This window comes from Erythrolamprus reginae, chromosome 1 (genome assembly GCF_031021105.1).
Source record: "Erythrolamprus reginae isolate rEryReg1 chromosome 1, rEryReg1.hap1, whole genome shotgun sequence".
Lineage (NCBI taxonomy): Eukaryota > Metazoa > Chordata > Lepidosauria > Squamata > Dipsadidae > Erythrolamprus > Erythrolamprus reginae.
This window is the reverse complement of record NC_091950.1, coordinates 113,379,260-113,394,257: the sequence shown is the minus strand read 5'-3', so window position 1 is coordinate 113,394,257 and position 14,998 is coordinate 113,379,260. Positions and strand designations below refer to the sequence as shown.

The following is a 14,998-nucleotide window of genomic DNA, read 5'->3' as shown; positions in this document are numbered from 1 at the left end:
TCAGACACCCTATATAATGTGGAGCCCTTTTTCTCTGGCATTCCACTAATGGACTCCTAATAAAATTCAAACCGACTTTAAAATGTATTTATTTTGCTTTGACTAACTATATTCAGAGCTTTAACGTATTGAAAAATATTTTAAAGAACAATATACTTATCGGATTTCAAATCACTCATAGCTGATAATTGCACGGGAATAAAATAAATAATTCAAACTGAGACACCTATATTGTGCTCTGCATTTTGGCTTTCCAGCTATTCTCTGAAGGAATATTTCTCTGCCCTCTTAATTCAGAAGTGTGGGCCACTGCTAGTAAAAAAACTAACTCCCGAACTCATTCTGCAGTCTCCCAATGCCAATTATCTGCTATGAAAATTCATTAAATGGAGGGCAAGATGGGAATCCAGGTGGTTGGTGGGTGGTGAAGAAGGTATTGGGATGGGGGGAAATGTACTTTACCATTATCCATTTGCTCACTTGCTATGTTGCCACACATTTATTGAAGCCACATGCTAATCTCTGGCATTGGACACTGCCATATTGGATCAATTCAAATTATTTTTATGAAAAGTTTAAATGATCTTTTAGAAGTCTGAAATACATGACTGGCATAAGCAACTGGAATTCTCCAAACAATTGGGCAACATATTGTTGTTTATTCTGATGATCCCTCGTGTCTTATCTTCATCTGAAATTTTGGAATCATTTGAAATTCTGGCATCATTTTTAAAACATTATAGACGAGGGCACACAGCAGTGTTCGTGCTTGTTTGCTTGGGAAAGAGGGCAAGGAAAGTGGGGAATGAACTTGGACAGAGACAATCAACACAAGTTGTGGAAAGTCCAAGGCTTGTGAATAAGATTCAAAAAGACGATGTTTACAGTTCGGTTAAGTTCATTTATTCCTTAGGTCCAGCTAGCTGAATTTAGGAAAAGGACAGGAAAGAATAGAACAGAACAGAACAGAATTCTTTATTGGCCAAGTGTGACTGGAAACACAAGGAATTCTCAGCATACACTTAATTATTGTCATTGGGTTCAAATAAGCAATCAGGAAACAATAAAAATCTTAAGGATACAAGCAATAAGTTACAGTCATAAGTGGGAGGAGATGGGTGATAGGAATAATGAGGAAAAAATAGTAGTAATAGTAGTGCAGATTTAGTAAATAGTTTTGATAGTGTTGAGGGAATTATTTGTTTAGTAGAGTGATGGCATTTTGGGGGGAAACTGTTTTTGTGTCTAGTTGTCTTGGTGTGCAGTGCTCTATAGCAAAGTTTTTATGGTAGGAGTTGAAACAGTTTATGTTAAGGATGCGAGGGGTCAGTAAATATTTTCATAGTCCTCTTTTTGCCTCGTGCAGTATACAGGTCCTTAATGGAAGGCAGATTGGCAACAATTGTTTTTTCTGCAGTTCTGATTATCCTCTAAGTCTGTGTCGGTCTTGTTGGGTTGCAGAACCAAACCAGACAGTTATAGAGATGCAAATGACAGTCTCAGTGATTCCTCTGTAGAACTGTATCAGCTGCTCCTTGGGCAATTTGAGTTTCATGAGTTGGCACAGAAAGAACATTCTTTGTTGTGCTTTTTTGATGATGTTTTTGATGTTAGGTGACCATTTTCAGTCTTGTGATATGATAGAACCTAGAAATTTGAAGGTCTCTGCTGATGATAATGTTTGACCAAACATTATCATCAGCAGAGACCTTCAAATTTCTAGGTTTCTAGTATTATAACAGGTGGTATGATTGGAAGATTTATCCTAAAGTGTACCACTATTTCTACAGTTTTGAGTGTGTTCAGATTGTTCCGGTTGCACCACAAGGCTAGTTGTTCAACCTCCCATTTCTATACAGTTTCATCATTGTCTCAAATGAGACCAATCACTGTTGTATCATCTGCAAATTTCAGTAGTTTAACAGATGGATCGTTTGAGATGCAGTCATTGTTATATAGAGAGAAGAGAAGTGGTGAGAATACAGAGCCTTGGAGGGGGGCGCTGTGCTAATTGTACAGGTATCTGATGTGATTTTGCCTAACTTCACTGGCTGCTTCTTGTCTGTGAGGAAGCTTGGGAAAAGGACAATTTGCATTCTATATATTTTGATAAATTATATTGTCTTAGTCATGATATCTAGTATGAAATCAAAAAGTCAATTCCTACTAGTGGTCTTACACTCTGCAGTTATTTTTCCAAGAAAATGAGGTGAAGGTGGAAGAGTGGCTGAAAAGTATAAGCTGCTCTAACACAAAGAAGGGAAGTTGTTGTTGTTAGTTGCAAAGTCATGTCCAACCCATCATGACCCCATGGACAATGTTCCTTTAGCCCTTCCTGTCCTCTACCATCACCTAGAATCCATTTAAGGTCATGCTGACTGCTTCAGTGACTTCATCCAGCCACCTCATTCTCTGTCATTCCTTTCTTCTTTTGCCCTTTGCCCAGCATTAGGCTTTTCTCCAGTGAGTCCTTTCTTCTCAGTAGGTGGCCAAAGTATTTGAGTTAAATAAGGGGAGGCTAACCTATTACTAAAGAACCTGAAAACAAAACAAGAAGCAATGAATTGAAATTAATCAAGGAGAAAACCAATCTAGAATTTCCTGACAGAACAACTAATCAGTGGAAAAACTTGTCTCCAGAAGTTGTGGGTGCTCCAACACTGGAAGTTTTTAAGAAGAGATTGGACAACCATTTGTCTGAAATGTTATAGGGTTCCTTGTTTCAGCAGCAGGTTAACTAGAGGACCTCCAAGGTCCTTTCCAACTCTGTTTCTCTGTTAAAACTCACTACTAAGCTGCCAAGTCACAGAATGTATCTTCCATAAATTAATAAAATCTAATAATAAATTAATTGATTACAGCATTCAACCATGCCCTCCATTGTCTGTCTGGTTGATGAGATGTTTGATGTTATGCATGGGTTAGGTCAGTACTTTCTTGTGAAAGAGTTCACTGAGATGGCTAGGCAAGGTGGCGGTAGAGTTTTACTGAACATGTAAATAAACACAACCTGTGCCGTGCTTTATTCCCATTTTCAAAGCTGAAAATCACATGGAAATATTTATTTATTTATTTGACTGATTTGATTGATTGATTGATATGCCGCCCTTCTCCAAGGGCTCGGGACAGCTTACAACATATAAAAAACCAAATATCCTAAATCCAATTTTAAAATTAAATTAGTCTAAAATCACAGATAGATCAAGCTGTTTATCATGGAGATAAACCAAGCTGTCTATCAAGACAACAGGTCTTTAATCATTTGCTTACAATAGGAGACCATATATATTTAATAAATAAGTATGTAAGTAAGTATCAGGAATGGGACCATGTTCACACCGATCTTTCACACACACTGTAATGACAATGGTTGGCAATTATCCTTGACTAAAATTTGAAAATCACCAGCCATAAGAAAACCTAGGTCTAATCACTACACAAAATGTGCCAGGGTGGCGTACTCTTTCCCTGGCTCAGCTGATAAAAGGGAATAGAGCCTGTGGCTTAGAGGGTAAAAGTACTGCCTAGCAAGACAAAAAAGCAGCCCAGATTTGAATCCTAGAAGGGTATGGCTAGCTGACAAGAGCTAAAATGCTCGAAATAGATTTATGCTAGTCTCCCTTTATTCCCTTTATATTAGTTCTTTACAAGTTTGGAAAGTATGGTTTGGTATCTGGATGTCCCCTGGAGTGTGGCTGAAAGGCAAAAGGGAGCAGTGAGTGCCCACTCATATTTGGATATGTCGGTTGCATGGCTGTCATGATAAAGGAGTGTTTATGCATATGATTTGGGAAGGCCCTATAGTACAGGCATTTTGGCAAAAAGTGCAAGAGGACATAAAAAGAATGTTAAATATACAATGGATAATCACAAAGGAAATGGCAGTGTTAGTTAAAAGCAATGTGATGGGAGAATTTAGAGAAATAAAACAAGCAGCAATAGAAAGCGCTCAGGCGGTAATAGTTTTGGGTTGGAAGGATGCGACAAAATGGACAATGCAAAATTGGTACAGGTACATGGTGGACCATATTCAATTTGAAATGATGGATAAAAGGATAAATTTGGATAATGAAACTGAATTGAAACAACTGATGGGACGGTGGGACAAAGTAAGAAGATATATGACGAGTAGAATCTGAGATCAAGCTACAAGAAATAAATTGGAATCACTCTATAATATGTAAATAGACAATATGCTCTTGGCTTATAGTGGGTTATATAAGAAACACCCTTGATATGGTGGTGACGTATGTGTGTGTGTCGGGGTGGTGGGCTTTTTTTTGCACTATGCACTGTTTTATGTTGTGTGTATATTAACCTTGTTAAAAAATCAATAAAAATATAGTTTAAAAAAATAGAACAGGCATTGAACCAGATAGCTCATCTAGACTACGGATGTCAAATTCAAGGCCCACAGGCTGATCTGGCCTGCAAGGCTGCCCTGGAACAGCAAAGGACTGGCTTGTGGTGCCTTTGCCAGTGAAAACAGAGATCTGGGGGGGCACACATGCATCCCTCCTGAGCTCCATTTTCACTGGCAGTGGATTTCAGGAGGTCTCAGCAGGTGCCTCTGACAAAAATGATATTGAGCTGGCCATGCTCACCTTGACCATGCTCATCCTGGTAGCCCACCCTGCTCCTCCTCCCTCCAAAGGTTGAACACAACACGGATGTAACGCTCAGTTCTAGGGCAACTGGAGTAGGTCATCATTTTTCACCTTGTCTTCTCTTTAATGTACCATGAGTTGTCCAGATGGGAGACCTTCCTTTTTTTCATACCAAGCATACTTTCATACTGGAATGGCTTCTGCTTACTTTGGTAGTAGGCTATCTACGAAAATGAAGTACTTTCTATAATCATATAAGAGTCTTTTTATGTTTATTCTTGATTTTATGTCCACTTTTCTTTGCTAAACTCATCAGAGGAAGAATTGGTTGCTACAAAACATAAATGCAACCATCCCCCTGTGCTTAATAGTTGGCAGAATATTATTTTCTTCAGTACTTTAGCCTTGTTTCACCAGATGTATCCTATGGAGTTGTGGCCCAACAGTTTAATTTTTGTTTCATTTTCCCGAAATATTTTTATCCCAAATTTTTCAGGTTTCTTGTGCTTTTCTTTTGCACAACAAAATGGTTTTTGTGGTGAGGTTTCCTTCTAACCACTCTCCCATGCAGATAGATCATTATATAAGCAACACTGTTGTATGGACCTGTGGATACCTGCTGCAATGTCAGATAAGGTTTTCTAGGCAATTTCGGACAGTATTGTGTAGGTTCTGTTTTGCAAGTATTTTTAGTTGGGGGTAATTCTACCAGTGATTTTTCTTGATTTTCCAGCTGTTCCATAATCAATGAAAAAATTAAACATAGAAAGAAGTTCACTATCTCAATAAAATCCATGAAGCACTTATAGAAAAAATGAAAAAGATTTCGGAATAAACTTCATAGTTAATAGATTTGAATATCATGTGGGGGCATTCAGTGTATATAAGGAGATCTAAGAATATTTCTGAGCTAGAATTGTTCTTCGAGGAACATTAGAGAATAATTCCAAAAGTAAAACTATCTTGGACGACTGTAAAAAATATTGGAAATTATTATTTCTGCCAATATTATGAAGTATTGACTGAAAGAGTACCCAAACATTTGCATTTGTCATACCCATTTACTTTGAATCTGTAAACATCTGTTCAGAAGTAGTAAGCATGTATTCAAATTAGTAGAAAGGAGTTGTCCTTATAATATATGTATTTTATTTATATGTACAATATAAAGGTGGTATCAGCTTATATCCAGAATACTCTGGAACATATAGTCTGACCAGAGCTATCTTAACTTTAGTATATAACTAGAGATTATTAGCCAGTTTGAGTTATTCTATAATTAGAAAGGGAACATTTAAATAAAAAATTATAAATATTTAAAAAAAAATAAAAAAACATTGTGTCACTACACTGTAATTCCATGAACAACAAACAACAAGATTCATTATGCTCAATCTTGATTTGTTTCATTTATTTATTTATTTATTTATTTATTTTATTTATTTTGTCCAATACACAATGTGGGTTTTAGTGGGTATGTATCTATATACACATAGTAAAATACATGATGAAGGTTATAGAGGAGATACTCATAGTAAAATATATCTAAGAAATAATAGAAAAGAAGATATAGTAATAGAACATATCAATGAAAGAATAGAAGAAGAGATATAGAAATAGAAGAAAGGTATAGGAGATATAGGAGAGCAATAGGATAGGGGACGGAAGGCACTCTAGTGCACTTGTACTTGCCCCTTACTGACCTCTTAGGAATCTGGATAGGTCAACTGTAGATAATCTAAGTGTAAAGTGTTGGGGGTTTGGGGATGACACTATGGAATCCGGTAATGAGTTCCACGCTTCGACAACTCGGTTACTGAAACTGAAGTAGTCGCCGACAAGCAGGATGTTGCAGCATATGATCTTGTGGGCAATACTTAGATCTTGTTTAAGGCGTCTTAGTTCTAAACTTTCTAGGCCCAGGATTGAAAGTCTAGTCTCATAGGGTATTCTATTTCGAGTAGAGGAGTGAAGGGCTCTTCTGGTGAAGTATCTTTGGACATTTTCAAGGGTGTTAATGTCTGAGATGCGATATGGGTTCCAAACAGATGAGCTGTATTCGTGGATGGGTCTGGCAAAAGTTTTGTAAGCTCTGGTAAGTAGTGTGAGATTGCCAGAGCAGAAGCTACGTAGGATTAGATTTACAACTCTTGAAGCCTTCTTGGCTATATTGTTGAAGTGGGCTTTGGCACTTAAATCTTTTGTCTAAATGGCTTGATCTATAATTCAAATCATGGTTTATACAAACTGTGGTTTATTTAAACCTTATGTTAAACTGAGTTCTACCCAGGCATACTGTATCTGCAGGGCTATTTTTTGGATGAAGATCTGTATGATGGAACTTCTTGCTCTCCAAAATGTGAAGAAGTGCAACTTTATTAGATTCCAAGGAATTACTAAAATGCAGAGTTAACAGAACATTTGACTCTAATGACACTACCTACTTTTATTATTGTGTATTTGTGTAAAAGTGGTCATTGTAAAGGAAAAAAAGGTCTTGTCTGAAGATAATTCTTGAAAATTTCCTAGAATCTAATTGATTTACAGGTAGAATCTATATGCAGCTCATATCTTTCAGTGTTTTTGTTTGTTTGCAGATCAGGTGTACTATAGATTGTTGGGTCGTCTATTTACAATATATTTTTCCATTTAAAATGACATAATATTGCTTTTATTCCTGCAGAATTAGTGCATATAATTTCAAACTCCAAACTGAGATTTTCCTGCAAAAGACAATAATTTTCTGATTTCTTTCCAATTACTGCAAGCGTATCACAGATGCTTGGTAACCTTTCCAAACATACTGTTAACACTTGTCATACAAATAGAGAATAATTAATTATCATGCCTAAAGTGTGACATTTTCTCCACAAAGGCCTTGGGACTTCTAGGCAAACATTTTTAACTTGTTCCTAGCAGGATACTCCAATCAAGAGCATCTGCTGTAGACAGCTATTTTAAATGACAGCATTTGATATATGATATAAAAAAATAAAACAGGGAAACACTGTTGCATAGTGATTAGAAGAGAGTAGTACTTGGGCGGATTTCAAACACTGCAAGAAGCCACGATGCAATTATTTAGGTTGAGAGCCTGTCTTTGTGGTTTGTGAACTATGGCTTATGTCTTAAATATGTTGAGTGAATCCAGATAACTCTGATTTATTCAACACACCACTGTTAAACAAATCATGGGGCAATCTAGTTTCTAAATCAGGCTGTAGTTCTATTATCTGAGTCGATCCAGAGTTTCCAACCTCTGTGACCAAATATACCAGAGTTGGGTGACATATAAATATAATAAACACATAAATAAATATAATTAATAAAATGTGAATTCCTAGTACGGAAAGTCCCTGAGCATCCTCCATGCTAATGTAGTCCTATGGGAACCAGATCCTGTATAAAACTTCAGGTTGTGTTATCCGTGGTCCAATAGTGGATGGATTTATTATGTATCCTCCCCAATGTGATGCCCTCCTAATGTGTTTGATTGCAATTCATGGAAATTTTGCCAATGAGCATTCTGTGCTGAGTTGGAATTCTGGGAGGTGCAATCCAGGGATGGGTTTCTCTTACCTTCCCTACTGGTTTGGATGTGTGTGCATCATGTCAGGCACGCATTACATCTGGTTCTGATTCTTTGGCCATGCACAGAGGCCTTTCTGCATGTGCAGAGGGTTCATTGAAAGTCACTTTCAAGCAGCAGCAACCGGGGAACTGGTTTGGGGGCATGGCATGCCGGCCATCACTGCCGGTTCGACGAATACAGGGATGAAATCCAGCAGGTTCTGAAAGGTTCTGGAGAACCAGTAGCTGAAATTTTGAATAGTTTGGAGAACCAGCAAATACCACCTCTGGCTGGCCCCAGAATTTATTTATTTATTTATTTATTTACTTACTTACTTACTTACTTACTTACTTACTTACTTACTTACTTACTTACTTACTTACTTACTTACTTACTTATTTTGTATGCCGCCCCTCTCCGAAGACTCGGGATGGGAATGGAGATTTTGCAATATCCTTCCCCCAGGAGTGGGGAGAGAATTGGGATTTTGAAGTATCTTTCCCCTGGACTGTGGTGGAAATGGAGATTTTACAGTATTCTTCCCCTGTCATGCCCACCAAGCCAGAACCAGTAGTAAAAACAAAATAATTGGATTTCACCACTGGATGAACAAGGCCAAATTTCCGCCACCAGCTTATGCGAACTGGTAGCAACCCTCCACTGGTGCAATCCCAATCCATCTTGAAGGTATCAGATCATACAGAGATGAATAAATGTCTAGGTTTTTCCAACTATTGTGAAAAGTAAACAACTTATATATAGATATCTTTGTAGATTTTGCTTTTTTAAAACAAAGAAAATATTTTTTTTCAATTTCTCTTCAATTTCTTTTCTTCTCTTGAACAGTTCCACCAAGTGAAAAGAGTGATGACCATCCTTTTCCTTACTATGGTTATTTCATACTTGAGTTGCATGAAAGCTGCCCCCATGAAGGAAGTTAGCATCAGAGGACAAGGCAGCTTGGCTTATCCTGGTCTTCGGACACAGGGAAATCTGGGGACCTTCAGTGGGCCCAATGATGCCACCAGAGGATTAACGTCGTTGGCAGACACTTTTGAACATGTCATTGAGGAGCTCCTGGACGAGCAGCAGGTCATTCAACCCAGCAAGGAAAATAAGGATGCAGACTTGTACTCATCGCGGGTGATGCTAAGCAGTCAAGTGCCTTTGGAGCCTCCTCTGCTTTTCCTGCTGGAGGAGTATAAAAACTACTTGGATGCCGCGAACATGTCCATGAGGGTCCGGCGCCATTCTGACCCTGCTCGCCGTGGGGAGCTGAGCGTTTGTGACAGTACTAGTGAGTGGGTAACAGCAGCTGAAAAAAAGACTGCGGTAGACATGTCCGGAGCAACGGTAACAGTCCTGGAAAAAGTCCCAGTGCCCAAAGGCCAACTGAAGCAATATTTTTATGAGACCAAGTGCAGCACAAAGGGTTATGCAAAAGAAGGATGTAGGGGCATAGACAAGAGGTACTGGAATTCCCAGTGCCGAACTACTCAGTCTTACGTCCGTGCTCTCACCATGGATAACAAAAAGAGAGTTGGATGGCGCTTTATAAGAATAGACACTTCCTGTGTTTGTACACTGACCATAAAAAGGGGAAGATAGTGGATTCATGTTGGGTAGAGTATATTGAGACAAAAATTATCTATTTGTATATATACATAACAGGGTAAATTATTCAGTAAGAAAGAAAATAATTTTATGGACTGCATGTATAAAGGAAGTTTATACAGTACCGTGGTTCCACAATCTATTTATTGAACATGTCCATGACCTAAAAAGGGAACAAAAAGGAAAAAAAATCCATTTGCGCACAACTTTGAAAACAAACAAAATTGCATTACATTCCTCTAACATTGTGATTTGTTGCCGTTGCCAAGAATTGAAAACTTAAAAAAAAATTAAAAAAATAAAATTGCATGCTGCTTCAATTGTGAATTGATGATAAACTGTCCTCTTTTCGAGAAAAAAAAACACGAACCAAAACATTCCGTTTACATTTTAAACAGTAAGTATCTTTATTCCTGTTAGTATTATATCTGTTAACTGCTTTTAAATTCTGGTAGCTTTGGAATTAAAATAATGTCAAGGTGCTGTTGTCATAGTTTTCCTGTTAACCTTTTTTTAAGTTAAATTTCTCACATGCTTTTAAAAGAGGAGAGACCCTTCTCCCTGCCATTGACATATATGTTCTGGAGAAACAAATTTGGGATTTTTTTTTTGTTTCGTTTTTGTATGTTGTGAAGGTGTTTGCAATATCAAATCAGACTACTGGGAAAAAAAATAAAGAAGAGGCAACTAAAAAAAAGTCAATGTTGATGATCTGCCCAGTGCTCTTTTCTAGTCTACACTACAAGCTATCCTTCCATTTTGGTTACAGACCATGGGGATTCCTTAAATTTTGCTTGTAACAGCCTTTTCCGTCCTTTAGCTAGGTGGAGACTACATCTCACAGAATCCCCACTTAAAGCTACATTCCCAGCACACCTGGAGGTCACCAGGTTGACAAGCTCTGGCTTCCAAGACATTCTTTCATGTTTGGTTGCCTATCGGGGTCTTCTTATCTTGGGATGCAAAAGCATCATAGCCTCTTTCAGATGTAATTTTTTCCTCTCCCAAGGTGTTGAAAGAAAACATTATATTTCAATCAAACATGGAAGAACCACACATACATTGATAGGCATCTATTATTCTCAATGCTAGATAGTATCAAGCTTTAATAGGTGCCTCTATTGATGGGGTAGAGTATCATATCCCCATAGGAGAGTCACTGGCTATGCAGCCATGGTTGTATCAGGACAAATAATTTATTGTGATTGGAACACCGGTATTGTTAAACAACATTAGTAAGTCCCAACAAGGAAAAAAAAAACTGAATATCTGATCATATTTGTATATAAATGGCTAAGATGCCATTATTATTGTAATTACAGCACTATATAGCACTTGCTGAGGGTTTGTAGCTAATTGGCTTCTGTTCACAATAGCAGGTGTAGTAATCTCGATTGAATAGCACCCATGGAAACTCTGTGAAAGAGTAAAGGAGATCCATGAGATATTATACACATAGTACAGCCTGATCTTAAAATCAAAGTAATGTCTAGAATATTTTCATTTTCAAGTATCGGCTTTCTGTACTATGAAACCATTCAGGCTGGAAGGAGTGGCTCTGGAATTAGAAAGACAGAGCCTTCTACCTCAAAACCTAACTACCTGTTGCTTTTAAATATGGCTATATGCATCTATGTCTTTCTAAAGGGTAGCACAAAATAGCCTTAACTCCTCCAGGGAGCTTTGATTTAAAATCCCTAAACAATGGGATACAGACCTGGCATCGGTTGTATGCACTTTAATTATAGCTGATTTCAGTGGGATGCACATGCAAAGAGCTGACCACAGAATTAAAGCCTTAGGCCATGGATAATGATAAACAAATCCAACACAACCCAGAACACAAATAGTCAGTCATTCTAATATATACAAGGATTCTTATTCTTGCAAGACGTTTGAAGAATTCTCTCCTCCCAATAGCCTGTCACATATGATCCATGTATTAGAATGCACACAATGTCACTTAGTACCTAGCATTATTTCACAGCAACAAGGCATGCATTCCAGGATGGTATGTTTTGCTACATATAAACCCTTGATATGAGAATCATATAAATAGGTGAAGGAAGTTTGGACTGTACCACTTCAGACTGCAGGTAGAATACCTCCCACACTTCCCATCCCTGAAGAACAACCTGAGAAAGTCAACAAGAAGGCAAAGCAAAAGCCCCCCTACTCTTTGACTAAATTGTTTCTGTGAAGGTGAAATAGAAAACCCTAATTCACAATCTCTAATGCAGTTTTGAGCTTAAATTTGGGGGGGGGGATGTTAGTATTTGCGTGAATGAAACTAGCGATAGTAAAATAATATTATATTTCTTGAACAAAACCTGCATTTTTAAAAAGAAGATTAAAATCTCAGAATATGTCTTACTTAAAGCAACAGTAAGTTAGGCAGCTGCTACTGTAATTCCAACTATTTTATTTAAATGTGGAAACTAGTCATCCCATATCATTAATATGCAAGTGTAAAGTTACCAAAAAGAAGATATGGACACTGACAAAATCTAAGTACAGTGGTACCTCAGTTCTTGACCACAATTCGCTCCACAAGTGTGGTCGAGAACCGATTTGGTTGAGAACCGAATTAATTTATCCCATAGGAAATAATGGAAATGGATTTAATTGGTTCCCAGCCCTTTGACTTGTTGGGAACCAATTAAATCTATTTCCATTATTTCCTATGGGATAAATATCTGAGGGGACGGGGTGAGAGGGAATGGGAGTCAGGATCTGACACGCCCCTCCTGCCCGTCCTCTTAACAGCCTCCCAGTCTCTACCGTCTAACTGCTCCAAGCTGCAGGAAGGGTAGGACTGGCTGCAATACCAGCAGCTTTGGGGGGGCTGCACCAACTTTTTCTTTCCTGGCGGCGGCAATGGCAGCGGCTTCCCTTTGAGGAGCAGCAGCAGCGTCGGGAACGTCACGTGATGAAGGGAAGCCACCGGAGCCGCCACAGCCGGGAAAGAAAAAGTTGGTGCAGCTGCCTGTAGGTAACAAACTGAACCGCTGAGGAAAGGAGCCCCCCCGAAGCTGCCAGTATTGCAGCCAGCCCTACCCTTCCTGCAGTTTGGAGCAGTTAGACAGTAGAGACTGGGAGGCTGTTAAGAGGGTGGGCAGGAGGGGCGTGTCAGATCCCGACTCCCATTCCCTCTCACCCTGTCCTCTTAGATCTTGTGGTAGCTGCTTTGCAAAGCTGCCCTGGTCACACATTTCAGATAGTAAACAAAATTTTCTGTTCAGTATCCGAATTTTTGTTCAGATACCGAAGCAAATTTTTGCAGAAAATTTTGTTCAGTATCCGAAATGTACAAAAACCAAGGCGTTCAAGAACCGAGGTACCACTGTATATATTCTTTTTTTAGAAAAGAAAAGAAAAGAAAAGAAACTAAAATAGCAAAGCTTTTTATTGGCTTCTAATATTTGAAAAAATAAGATTGATTCTGATTAAACTCTACATGCTCTCTTTAGGCATATGCTTAGTATTAAAGTAAACCAATGCTATTGATCTATGAAACTAAGCAGTAGATCCCATTTCATTAGTCAACAATGTCAGGCAATCAAATAGTTGTTAAAGCAAAATAAATAGAACATTATTCTTTGTCAGGGAAGATGGATTACATTTTCCAGTCTATGACCACCCCTTTCTTTAACTTTTCCTTAGACCATATCGCTATGAAATGGGAAAACATCTCTGTTATAACACTCCCTATTACATAAATAAAAAGATTGTATAAAACCATTCCATGTAAGAAGGTGTTTTTGTTCACACAAGAGCAGAAACAGAAAGGAAACCTTGTAATCTCCGAGATAGTTCTGTAGCTTGATTTTCTTAGTCTATTAGCTTAAATGTTCTTTCTGTGTGCTAATGTGACTTAATCCTCTTAGCTACAGTACACAGATTCAAATAATCATATTCACACAAAAAATTATTTCCCTCCAAGTCTGCCATATGAATAATTAGGGATTACTAAAGTAAGCCACCCAAATTCCCTTAAGTGCTGAGCAACAACTGTAGCCTGCCGTCTGAAAGAGTTAAACATAATCAAAACTGCATATCAAATATGCTCTATTAGTGTGACGGGGCGGGGGATCTAGAACATATTTATTTTATTTATTTATTAAATTTATATCCTACCCATCTTGCTATCCAGTGCTTTTAGATTGGCATAGTGTTATTTTGAATTAAAAGTGTTTAACTTTTAACAGTGAAAAGAAATGAATTGACCCAAGATGCAATTAGAAATATCTAGAATCAGTTTGCATTAAATAAATATTTCTTTAATAAGAAGTGGATGACCCTATCCCTCTGTTTATAATAATGAACTATTATCTCCCTAATAGTTATGAAATAATAATAGAAACAGTAGCAGACAACCTTTTCTTAGTATAAGTTGTCTCCCAAGACATTGGAGAATAGACAATGAGACCCATAATGGAACTTCACACTGCTGTGGGTTCCTATTTTATCCAAAAAGAAGGATGAGGATGAAGCTTGAAGTCCACAGAATGGGAACTTGATATGAAGGTGCAGTACATATAACTACTAGCAGTAAACATAGACTAATAGCTGCATTTCGAAATAGTGCAAATAGTCACAGATCTTTACTAGAGTATAGAAACATTAAAGAATTTGCTATGCAATAAATTGGCATTTCATGAATTAAGTTTCCTAAACATTGCAATTATTTTTAAGCTTTCCTCCCCGCCCGGCCCCATCAGTATTTTTAACACCCATGGTTAGGCTAGGCCAGACCTACTATTGCAAAATACACTACAACAGGCTTGGCAGTTTTAGTGGAACTGAGATTTCAAAAATGTCAGTCAGTTGACGTTTTGCGGTGTTTTGTCTGTGGCGGAAATATTTCATTGTCATTGGCCCTATTGTTTTGTTTTGGAAAAAAAATGGAAATGTAAGTTAATGTTTGTGGCCTTGTTCTCTCTTATTCTCCATGTATAACAGATATTTATTGTATATTTATATAATTTTATGGGACTTTTTTGGAAAAAAATGAATCTGGCATTAAATCTTACAAGATCTGCATCACATTGTAAATATAATTAAGCTATATTTAAATGTACTGATTAACATATAATATATGTTTAAATATAGATGTTTATGTTTTTAAATATCATATATATGTATATATATATACACACACACACAAACATATACATACATATATATGTAGACAAACATACCCTTG

The 14,998-nt window shown here is 37.5% G+C and overlaps 1 protein-coding gene across 4 annotated transcripts in view; it reads left to right on the top strand.

Annotated features, from left to right (window-relative positions):
• Positions 1–11,189, top strand: part of BDNF (brain derived neurotrophic factor) — a 57,544-nt gene extending 46,355 nt beyond the window's left edge. For 3 of the 4 annotated variants that reach the window (XM_070735354.1, XM_070735333.1, XM_070735324.1), the window contains exon 2: positions 9,025–9,908. In XM_070735354.1, coding sequence (XP_070591455.1) covers positions 9,046–9,786 — 741 coding nt within the window. In that variant the 5' untranslated portion in view covers positions 9,025–9,045 and the 3' untranslated portion in view covers positions 9,787–9,908. Of the gene's footprint in view, positions 1–9,024 lie in introns of all 4 variants that reach the window. The other variant, XM_070735343.1, reaches the window with a different exon arrangement.
• Positions 11,190–14,998: the final 3,809 nt, after the last annotated feature.